Raw genomic sequence first — 12,188 nt, 5'->3', positions numbered from 1 at the left:
TTTAATTCAGAAAACAATCAACAACTTTTTAATAACAAAGGAAAATAGTCCCTATGAAGAGGCAGCATAAGGTTTTGTTTACTAGAAAGCACTTTTAATTGACTAAATTGCAAGCATCAGAGAATATGTACTGACTACATACAAAGCCTGCTGACAATACATTTTGTGTAACCTGCTTTTGAGCTCACTCAGCTCAACTGTTGGTCATTTGTACTGGACATAAAAAATTATTCTGAGGTTTTCTTTTCATTTCCTAAGAGTGCTTCTAGCTCTCAACATATTTTCAAAAGGCAAGAGGGAAAAGGCTATCATCTGACATTACACTGGTGTAAAATAAAACTGGATGATAACAACTGCAACCTTGTAAAGTTTAGGCATAATGGTTTTATAAAAGAAGACTACAGCAACTGACAAGCATCCCAGTTACCTATTTTGCAACTGGCTACAAACTCGACTCATTTATTATGGAAACAATATGTATTAGCCTTACCATCATGACCTCCTAACATACCAGCCTTGCCAGCAAGTTCCTCAGTGGTTGCGAAGCCATTTACCAACTTCTGGCATGCCACGGGAGGTGGTGTGGGAGGGAGAGAGGCTGGGGGTGTCGGGGGATTGCTCAGATTGTTCTGCTGCATGAGATGAAAGGACTGTAAATCAGCCATGGAACACCAGGTGAAAACTTGCCTTGTTCTACTACTAGATAACGTAACCCACTCACCTGGGTTTTTACACCCAGAGGCAGAACTGATAAGTAGTGATAGTTAATTCTCAAGTAGGTGATCAAATACATTAAAGTATGTACTATAAAAGACACAATGCTTTGCTTTTCATTGATAATATCAATCTTTTCATTGCTAATATCAATGATATTATCAGAGAAATAGTTTACACAAGGAGTATACATTATTGAAAAAAGATATAGCTAAAATATTTACAGAAAAGCACAAAAAACATTTTTAGGAATGGTTTGGAAGCCCCAACACATTCCTGCAGTTTAAACAAAGATTTGAACTTAAGATTGAAAGAGCTATTCTGCAGTGACTCTCCGTCACCATAAACAAGTCAGCTTACCCCATTTTCACTAAAAGGGAAGCTACCTCACATCTACCATAGGATGAGCTTTCACTGAAGCAGCTACCATGGAGAAACAGATACTCTGCAAGCTCACACTCCAGGCTACCTCTTGCTATGGGCTTAACTGCCCATATTTTAAATAAAAATTAAATGAGAACTCCACTATGTGTTCTTGCTACAGTCGTGCCTACAAAGCCTACTTTGACTATGGTGACTATTTCCACTGGGTCACATTCTGAGCTTACATGCCATGTAATGCTGGAGTAAACATACCACTGGTTTTTAGTAAGTTACTGAAGTTTTTGTATTAGGGTAGGCAAGCAGCAAATTTGATTCTGTCTGTTCACTATCTTGCTGCTCTCCCAATACTGCCCCTCTGATCTTAGAGACTGAGTTTTAAATTCAGTGGATTTTTAGCTCATCAACAGTCTATTTTGTTCACAGTTCTCAGGTTCTTAGTTAAGGCTTAATGGACAAATGAGAGAAGTCTATTTTCCATTTAATTCACATTAAGAAATGCTTTAATGCTTTCAATGACTTTGCAAAGTACTGAGAATTCAGCCTTTTCTGCTCCATAAAACTGTAATTACAATTTTCACTATTTAGCATCCATTCGTAACAGAAATACTTGTAGTTTTTAATTAGTTTACAACACAGTTTCCAGAACTGATTTTCATTTTCAGGGAGTAAAACAATGGTGACTGTTTCATCACTGCACCATCTAACTAGTCGAGCAACAGAAAATCATTTTCTTCTGGTTGCATAAAAGGCAGGAACTCCAACTGACTAGTACTAATAAAAATGACATGGAACTTCTTCTCCCACAGAGAGAGCACAATAGAAATCCAGATTAAAACCATACCTTGTAAATGAGCTGGGAGTAGTAATCTGAAGCACCATCAAGAGTAGCACTACCAAAGCTTCCAACAAGTCGATTTCCACCATTTAGCTGGCCACTGCCGTAAGGAAGAAAGTGGGCAAAGCTCACTCCAATTATTGGTTCCACCAAAGGCAGAAGAGAAAGCTGCTATATTAAAAGAAAAAGACGTTAGAAATCAATGTAACTACTACAGAGCAGCACTGCACATATCCAAACATTAGCAGAGTGGTTTCTAACTTTAAAAAGAAATTGGAATTTACCCACTATCAGAAAACTGTGTCAAACACAGGCCTCTCTGTTAAAGAAGGTGGCCAATCAGAGCCACAGCTCCAGCTCCTGCCAGTTCAGCCACAGAGGCTGCCAGAGCTGACAGGATCCCCATGGCTTTGAGACTACCAAATATCTGCTGTGTCAGTAGATCTTCCAAATTGAAATAAACCCAGAATTTTGAATTTCCTAGTTTCATTGAAGTCTTCAGTTTCTCCACCCTGTACTCAAAATTAAACCCAATGATCAACTTCACATAATGAGAAGAGCACTCTTTCAAGTGTCCTCTTTTGCATGACCCAGCATCTGTACGCCTACCTGTTTTAACTGGATGAATGTATCAGTGTTGGGGTAAATAGCTTGCTTTTCTTCTTCCTCTTTTTTTCTTTTCTTGGACCGAGGAGCTGCCTTCTCTCCTGTCCTCTGAGTTCGCTTATTTCTCTGTTTCTTGGTTTCAGGTCCTACATCTGTTCTTTGAAGCTGGCTGTTACTACACCCAAATGCACTTTGCATCTGGTTTCCTGCAGTTTGCTGCTATAAAGAAAGAAAGTGAAGCAGAATTTTTGACATTTTAATATATATTTGGTTCAAATTTACTGCACAACAGTCTAGAAGAACACACACAGTGTAACAAATCTCATTGACAAGAAACTGTAATTTACGGTTTGTTTACTTTGCTGTCTCACTGGCAACTGTAACTGCTATACTGTCCCTACACACAGAATTATGACTTATCGTTAATACCACTGACATCTGAAAACACCATCAAAACCTCACAGACAAGAAACATTTTCTTTTGAACACCCCTAAAATGAAGTTACATGGGCATGCAACCCTAAAGATTTTCATGATGGCATAACGAAAGGCAGACTGGTTACAGGAAAAAAACATGTAAGTTAATATACTACAAATCCATTTTGAGGTTAGAAAGAAAACCAGTATTATGAAATGCTTCTGGATTGTACTATTTCTTAAATAATTTCAGTAAGAATTTGCAAAGCCATTCTGCACGTACGAGGATAGTTGTGTAGAAGCAACCAGAATGGGATGTGGTAATGCAACAGACAGTGGCAAGCTAAAAGGAAGTCCAATTTCTTGTATCAATTATTATTTTAAACAGCTCTACACAACCTCTACCACAAATACTCTCACCACTGTTCCTGTCATGTATGTTTTAAGCATGGATCTTTAACACTTCACCCCAGTTACCTTTGATTTTAGTGGTATTAATTCATTTTCAAGGATGTATTTAAAGATTAGGCAGTCACAAACCAAAACTGAGTAGAGACTGAAGATTACAATAAAACAGCCAACAAATCTGAATGCATCCTACCTCCACAGATAAGAGTTTTCTTTAGGCCTGTTTTTAAGAACTATATAAATTATTAAATCATATGATGGTATTAATATAAAGAATTAATGCTCTTCTCCATTAAAGTAAAATCAATTAAAAAAATATTCTCTAACACAGAAATCCAGCAATTTGAGGAGATTTAACGTTTTCACACTTTCGATAAAAAAACAAGAGCATGGTCTCTACTAAAATTAGAGACAGTATATGATTTTCACAGGCAAAACCAGAGCTTGGAATTGGTTCATTCACCAAACACTCCAAATGGTGCAGATGAAGGGGTGTGAAGCCCAGCCCTGTGCCTCTGCAAAGGTGCACAGGTCACCCTGTACATGGCTATGGTGGAGTCACAGAAGCACACAACATACAGACATCCATATACTGCTCAGAAACATCCTAGCAAGTAACAGAGTAATATTGTAAAATCTTTCCATAATCTTGGTAAATATGAGGAAGTGGAATCGTTTAAAGGATTATCTATAGAAAAACTGGTGTTTTTTTCATTTTAATACTTTCTGATACATTGATCTACAAAGTCATGTTAAAATTTGTTCTTTTTCCAACACAGATGATTTACTCATGGAGAAAAGGCAGGAAGGGACAGCAAAAAATTCCTAAAAGCTGTTTATTCCATTTTTGTGCAGGTAGGTTATCCCCCCACCTCTTCACAAATGCCTGCAGTAAAAGCACAAACTAGCCTTTGGCTGTTGATGACTACTGTATAACAAAACCGGTAACAGGCTCACCACTCCTTCAGCTGGATTCAGCTTCTCAGTTAACTTCTTATCCCCAGGAGCCTCTTCTTCTGTTCGGCCACTGCTCTCCGATTTCTGATTTAGTAGAGATGAGGACTTCTTATTTTTAAGCAGGTGCTTCAGCAATTCATTCCCTGACTCCCCTTTTGCTGCTGGAACGCTGGCTGCTTGTGCTGGACTCTGAGCTGAAGAGGTAGGCTGTGATGTGACCTTATCTTCTTCCACCTTAACACTGCTGGGATTTTCAGGTTTAGGCTCAGCTTGACTCAAGCACTGATCAGTTTCTGCCTTTTCTAGTTTAACCTCTTGCATGCTGGTAGGTGTATCCGTTTTAGCCTTTTCAGTCTCTGTATTTACACTCGGCTGTTTCTGTGGCAGACTGCTGCTGGGGAGCTTACATTCCAGCTCTGGAGAGGCCTGGCTCTCTCCTGCATTCGATGTTGATGGGCCCGTTAACTCCACTGACTCTTGTTCATCTTGGTGATGGGAAAGTTCATTGGGGGTGTTCACTATGGGGGTGGAGGTAGAATCAGAAATGGTTGGAGTTGATGGTGCAGTTATATCTGAATGTGGAGTTGACGGGGCTTTTATTGACTCAGTATCATCATCCTTTTTCTTTTTTCGTGTCCTTTTCTTCTTTCCTTTCTCTTCAGGGATTATGTCAGAATACAGCTGTATGAGAGACTGGCTTGATCCAGAGAAGTTTGTTGCCTGAGGCATGCTAGTGTCCGAACCACATGGGGCACCACTACTGAGTACTGTAGATGAAGGTACAGCAGAAGAAAATGGAGGCCTGACTTGGTTCTGAGTAAAGGTAGCCCCAGGGAGATTCCCGTGAGTTTGTTTCACATTATGGAAATTAGGGGCTCCACCTGGAACAGCAGATGTGTCAGGTCCAAAGGCTGTAGATCCCACTGGTCTTCGCTCACTGCTTTGCATGAAATTTGTGGCAGGAGGCGAGGTCACGGAACCTTGCTGCAGAATTTGCCCCATTTGCTGCTGTTGATGCTGTGGGGATTGCTGAAGAGGTCGCGGAGTTTGTATGAAATCACAAGGTAGATCAGAATTAAAGAAAGGTATCTGAGATAAGGATGTTTTGTTATTTAGTTCAGACCCTATCATACTGTGCTGTTCTAGTTCCATGCGCTGCTGTAAAGCCCTCTGTCGATCTACCTCCTGCATAAGCTGAATGCGCTGCCGCTCCTGTTGCTCTCGTAAACGCTCCTTCCTTTCCCGCTCCTGAAAGCTTTCACTAAAAGGGTTATTGTCCTCAAATTCCACCCTTGGTGGTGGCCCTGACTGTGCAGTTGCATTTGGACCAGGCACAGGAGCTGGTGTACCAGGAGTAATTGGCAATGGTGTCATTGGAGGCTGCATCCTTACTGGATTCATCGGCATGTGACTTGCAGGGGTATTTGCAGACTGCCATCCAGGTAAGTTCGGCATTCTGTTTTGGGTGGATTGCCCAGGGATTACCACTGTATGTTGCTGATGCTGGAGCTGTTGTGCCACCATGGGGAAGTTCTGCTGATTCATTGCTGGTGATGTTCCTCCTGGAACAATCGGTGGCTGAGCCTGGACGCCTGGCATTATAGCATGGGGTGCCATTCCACACTGCTGCTGCTGCTGTTGCTGCTTGATTCGATATTCCTCAATCAGTTCTGCGTGTTCTTTCTGCTGCTTTCGAATCTGAAAATTAAAAAGCCATAATTTATCTCTGACATCTATTGACTGTAAGTAGCATAAAACCTGTAACTCACCATTACAATTTCAGCCACTGTTTCATTACAAATACCATCCATCCCAAAAGTTTAGAGAAAACAACAGTGCCTCCAAGTTCTAATTACAAACCAAGACTACACTGGGCAAGAGAATATCCAAAACTAAATCAAATGTAATCCTTGTCCTATAGATCTTATCCATGCACAGGATAACAGTTGGGAACAGACATAAGGAAGGAAACAGTGAGATGCATGATCTCCACAGGTCAGCAAAAGATTTTAAAAGATGTCATTGAAAAGGAAACTTTGCAAGAAAACTGTGAGGTAGATTCCTATTTATATCACAGACAGATCCTCAAACATCACACAGCGGATGAAAATTTTCAATATTAAGATAAGAATAAACTCAACTTGGATATTAAACATTAAACCTCGTGGTTGATTTTTAAAGCAGGCAGGAGAAGCCAAGGGAAGACAGTGTCAACCGGACAAGAAAGCATTTCAGAAACACAGCAGATACTTGACTACACTGCCTTCTAAACAAACAAAAGGACTTGTAATCCACTGACACATGCATTATGGAATATGTCTCTTTTGCTTCTATTCATTAGATTATGACTTCCACAACTTCCATTTGCTGTTTATACTGGTAGAAAAAGTCTGTAACAGAATTAAAAATGTTTGATAGCACTCTCCTTTATATTTCACCAATATGGGGCAAGGGACAAGCCAGAAAGCTCAGGATAACAGAGGTATCACAGGACACACTCCAGAATGGATGACAGATGCAGCCAAAAAGGTACTGTGTACTATATACACAGTAATCTCAGGTCCCAGATAATTTATGAGCTCTGACCTGGCACTGACTCCATCAGATAACAGTGCCACTGCATAAAGCCACCAAATGGATGGATCTGCTCTGCACTGTCCAGTGCTCCAGGACTTCTCCGCGGATACAGAGCACTAAGCCTGTGCTGGCTCTGTATGCCTATGGAATGAGGCATCCAAACCACTACACCCTTCTAGGATCTGCAGTGGCAGATCAGCTATATGACTGTACTTGAAATTATTTGGGATCTCAAAGGACCAACACTGACTACACCCAGCTGGAACTGAGCCAACTCGCGCATATCAACTTGGTATTTTAACAGTCCAGGGGGAGAACAAGGCAGAGCGTATTAGCACAGGCACAGTGCCACACCAAAGCAGTTAAGCTACCCTGGCCCCAGAGACAATATGGTAGTGCCTGCACAGCTCTGTGCCTGGGCTAGTAACCCTATCAGACATAAGCTTATGTTGCACAACATCAGCTCCAGTTTCTCTGCGCCTGTGTCCAGGACCAACAGTTCACAGGGATTTGAGAGCTCTCTTCTCTATATATAAATATGGAGACTTCGCCCTTTTCAAAAACTTACAGAAGCTTGATTACAGAAAAATTACTTGATCTGATCTGAAAGAGTGGTGAATTGCTTCAAATAGGAGGCCCCTAAAAATATACTTCAATAAAACTTCAAGCTCCTACTAGGTATGCAACAAAGTGCTGTTTACAATGTGGAAGACTGGTCTAAATCAGTGGCTGAAGAGGAGTGGAGGGGACTTACTAGCAGTATATGAAACTTCAATTTAAAACTGAAAAATGAAAGAACCAAATCATGGGGCACTAAATGAATTTGCCAGCAATGTCATGATTAGCAGCTGTTACTTCAACTCCGCTGTAAGACCAGACTGACATACATATGAAAAAAATGGTTAAAGTGATTCATTCCGGGTTTTTTTGCATTTATTCTACTTGTGATTTATTGTGGAAGGGAAAAAAAAAAAAAGGAAGAAATGATGTAGACATGATTTATCTGCTCCATCCCTCTTCCACACAGTGAAAATACGAGCCAAGTAATATTCTACACCCTTTGTCTTGAAGCAACACAGGAGAAAGAACTTGAGAGTCAGGTATCACTTAGGACTTCATTCCAAGCAGCTTGCTGCCAATTTTTTCCCTCATATTAATAATTCTAAAGTATTTTCATATTCAGGAGGTCTATCTGATTCTGACAATCATGCCAGATAACTTATAAACAATGTATTGAGGAACACAGTATTCAGTACAGTTGGCCAAAGCATATATTTATCAAAGCTATCACAGGTTTAGCTGTGATAATTCTAACTGAATACAAAGGAAGAAAAACAAACCCCAGTGGAAGTGGTTACACATTGGAACAGGGGCCCAGAGAGGCTGGGAAATCTCTACCCTTGAGGACTTGACTGACAAGGTGATGGCTGAGCAACCTGATTTAACCATGAATCTAGTTCTGCTTTGATCAGGAGACCAGATGAGCCCCAGATAACCCTTTGACCTGTATTATTCCATGATACAATAATAGGTAACACACACTGATGATCAACATCTAGGAACTAGACAGATCATAAAACTAGACTAACACTAAAGATACTATCAAAAGAGATTTTCAAACAGTAACATTTAACTGGAATGTAACCAAGAGGTTCTGGATTACGTAAGGAGACCTGAGAAAGACTTGAGTTATGAGGTTCATTCAAGCCTGAAACCAAGCCCCGCATGCTAAGACTTTCCTTTGAATCTTTCATTTATGCTTTTCATCGTGCCAGGAACACTGCTGCAAATCATTTTGCCAAGCAATGTCCCCTCTTTCCAAAGTACAGAGACAGCTTTTTGTCATAATGTTTGCCACAGCATACTCTCCTACAATTCCAGTGTCACACCACAATCCAGAGTAATGCTGTTACACACACGAAACATGATAGGGAGTGGCTCCCTTTAAATAAGCTCCGCTGTATTTAAGCATTTCAACTTGCTTTTAGGAAGATTTAAAGGAAAGAGTCCTACCAGTACGACAGCTGAATATTAAGGATCAGTTTGGATTCCAGATGCTTACCTGTTCTAGCTGTTTCTGAACCATACTTTGCTGCTCAGTAACATGTTTAAGCTGTTCTGCATCTTCTTCTGGGAATTCACGGCCAGCTTTCTTGGCTGTACGCTGTTTTGCTGAGAGTGCCTTTTTTGATTTTCTGTGTGCTCCGATTTGCTCCTCAAGGTACTTCTGTTGCATCTGAAGGAGTTGTTGTGTTTCTTGCAGCCATTCCTCATATTGCTTTCTTTGTGAATCATCTAGAGAGAAGGGAAATTAAGTATGACATAATCTCATTCTCCTTTTTAGAGATGAAGTTTCCCCCCTTATTTTAAGAAACCATTGGTCAAGTTCTGGCAGATTTGACAGAGCGTTTGCTATCTCAAGAGATATTAAGTTCTTGGAGTGACATGAGTAAAGGGGATGGAGAACCAAATACCTGCATTTTTGAGAGAAAGCCATTTTAACACAGTCCCTTAATTTCAAGAGACACCAGCCTGCTGTCTAGCCAGCAGATGTGTACTTGCTAGCCAGTAAGCAAATGTAGCTTTGAAAGCAGCTGCAGAACCTGGCAGTAGCCCACTCCCCCACAGAACAGGGGACATGGAACACCTCCAGAAGCACTCAGGTAAAGGGAAAGAGATTAGGGACACAAATTTATAGGAAACAGCCTCATTAATCCTGCTATTGGAAGAAGATTTTCGTGCGTATAAAACCTATTTTTAATACTACTCCTAAGAAAAAAAAAATCATAAACATTCATCAAGTATTTGTGAAATGAAAGAAAGACACTGTCATTGTAAAAATAACTTCATAGAATCATAGAATAATTAGTGTTGGAAAGGACCTTAAGATCATCTAGTTCCAACCACCATGCCATGGGCAGGGACACCCCACACTAAACCATGCCACCCAAGGCCTCATCCAACCCGGCCTTGAACACCACCAAGGATGGAGCATTCAAAACCTCCCTGGGCAACCCATTCCAGTGCTTCACCACCCTCATAGAAAAGAACTTCTTCCTTATATCCAATCTAAACTTCCCCTGTTTAAGTTTTAACCCGTTACTCCTTGTCCTGTCACTACAGTCCCTGATGAATAGTCCATCCCCAGCATCCTTGTAGGCCCCCTTCAGATACTGGAAGGCTGCTATGAGGTCTCCACACAGTCTTCTCTTCTCCAGGCTGAACAGCCCCAACTTTCTCAGCCTCTCTTCATACGGGAGGTGCTCCAGTCCCCTGATCATCCTCGTGGCCCTCCTCTGGACTTGTTCCAACGGTTCCATGCCCTTTTTATGTTGAGGACACCAGAACTGCACACAATACTCCAAGTGAGGTCTCACGAGAGCAGAGTAGAGGGGCAGGATCACCTCCTTCGACCTGCTGGTCACACTCCTTTTGATGCAGCCCAGGATACAGTTGGCTTTCTGGGCTGTGAGCGCACACTGAAGCCGGCTCATGTTCATTTTCTCATCGACCAACACCCCCAAGTCCTTCTCTGCAGGTCTGCTCTGAATCTCTTCTCTTCCCAAACCTGTAGCTGTGCCTGGGATTGCTCCGACCCAGGTGTAGGACCTTGCACTTGGCATGGTTAAACTTCATAAGGTTGGCATCAGCCCACCTCACAAGCGTGTTGAGGTCCCTCTGGATGGCATCTCTTGCCTCCGGTGTATCAACCGAACCACACAGCTTGGTGTCATCGGCAAACTTGCTGAGGGCGCACTCAATCCCACTGTCCATGTCAGGGCCTTCATCACCAGTGCCCTTTCCTACCCACAAACAATGTACTCTCATTTAGACTGTAAATGAGACATTACTCTTTTTACAAATGAGAAATGCTCATCTGCTATGAGCAGTCCATTGCTCTCAGATGTTTTTCTCAAGGCAAAACAATCATGTCTGATAACACTTGATCTGCACTAAATGCAGAAGGCAAGAGTGAAGGTTTGGTGTTGATATCATTTGTCTCCTGATCTCATTGTGGCAATGAGCTGGATAGCCAGAAATACCATATGATCTGCCTTGCAAACGAAGTTTGTTTAATAAAGATACCTACATGACAGTAGGATTTCAATACAACCATGTCCTCCTCCTTGTGCTCCAGACCCTACCACTTTCTACTTTGACATCTGTGTGGCAGTGACAACCATTGACTCTAATGGCTCAACTAAATCAATTCAGTCTTGAGGGGTGCCCATTCATTTGACAATAAATTCTGCGTAACTAATCACATGACCTGAAGGGACAACTGAGTGGGAAGGACAGAGAGTAACTGCAGAGGGGAGCAACATGAAAGTGCAAATGAAAGTACTGAAATATTAACAAGTTCCAGGTAAGAGTAACTACTACAGATTTTCTCAAGTACTCAGAACCAACACTCCAACCAGAATGAGGCAACTGCTGAGCGCTATGTCAAATCGTAAAGCTCATCCAGTTCCAACCCCCTGCCATGGGCAGAGATACCTTCCACTAGACCAGGGTGGCTCAAAGCTCCGTCCAACCTGGCCAGCAGTCAATTAGAGCTGGGTAAATGTACACCTCTGATAAGCCATGTATTATCATAAAACACTGAAGTATGTGTTAAGAAGGAGAAAACACACCGTTTTAAGAGCCACATAAAAAGAGATTAATACAGATGATAATGCTAAAGTTCCTTATTGCATATTCAGTGCTGCTACTCCTGTTTCTAGAAAAGGTAAAGGTGTTTACTTGAAACACTTTTTCACACGCAGTCTTCCTCTCCCAACATATACTGTTTAAATTCTGCTAATAAATCTTTCTCATCATAGAGGCTAGGATTTACAACTGATCTAGGGCAATCAGAAACAAGAACACAAAATACTAGCACTATATATTTTTGCTTTCAAAAATTGTTGTTCCCAACTAGTCTTGCTTAACTAATACCTGGAAAGCTTTTATTGGTATTTGTTAGAATGACAGTGATGCTGCACAAAACTTTTCACTTCTGAAATACAAAAAAACCCCATCAATATAGACCGTAGTTCTTACTAAGCTCAGAATACTACAACACAGCCCAAGATCGCTCTAGAATCTAACATCAACATACAGACAATTATAAAATCTGTACTTACTGACAAAACCAGGACCAAAATTGGGAGGATTAGGTCTAGACATCTGAGGTGTCAAACTTCCATCCTAGAAATTTGAGTAAAACATACAGACAAGGATATTTAATCATGATTCAATTAAAAAAAACCCACCAAAACTAGTTGTTAACATTATTATTAAACACTTG

At 41.0% G+C, this 12,188-nt stretch overlaps 1 protein-coding gene across 21 annotated transcripts in view; it reads right to left on the bottom strand.

Annotated features, from left to right (window-relative positions):
- KMT2C (lysine methyltransferase 2C) overlaps positions 1–12,188 on the bottom strand; it is a 197,699-nt gene that overhangs the window by 13,352 nt on the left and 172,159 nt on the right. For 15 of the 21 annotated variants that reach the window (XM_080610019.1, XM_080610008.1, XM_080610016.1 and 12 more), the window contains 6 exons: positions 12,025–12,088; positions 8,961–9,193; positions 4,322–6,019; positions 2,543–2,758; positions 1,940–2,104; positions 491–632 (listed from right to left, as the gene is read on the bottom strand). In XM_080610019.1, the coding sequence (XP_080466145.1) occupies positions 491–632; positions 1,940–2,104; positions 2,543–2,758; positions 4,322–6,019; positions 8,961–9,193; positions 12,025–12,088 (2,518 nt within the window). The remainder of the gene's footprint in view (positions 1–490; positions 633–1,939; positions 2,105–2,542; positions 2,759–4,321; positions 6,020–8,960; positions 9,194–12,024; positions 12,089–12,188) is intronic. The other 6 variants (XM_080610025.1, XM_080610028.1, XM_080610021.1 and 3 more) reach the window with 4 other exon arrangements.

Source organism: Psittacula echo, assembly GCF_963264785.1.
Source record: "Psittacula echo genome assembly, chromosome: 2".
NCBI classification, from domain to species: domain Eukaryota; kingdom Metazoa; phylum Chordata; class Aves; order Psittaciformes; family Psittacidae; genus Psittacula; species Psittacula echo.
Note: the sequence above shows the minus strand (reverse complement) of the source record. Positions and strands in the feature narration are given on the sequence as shown.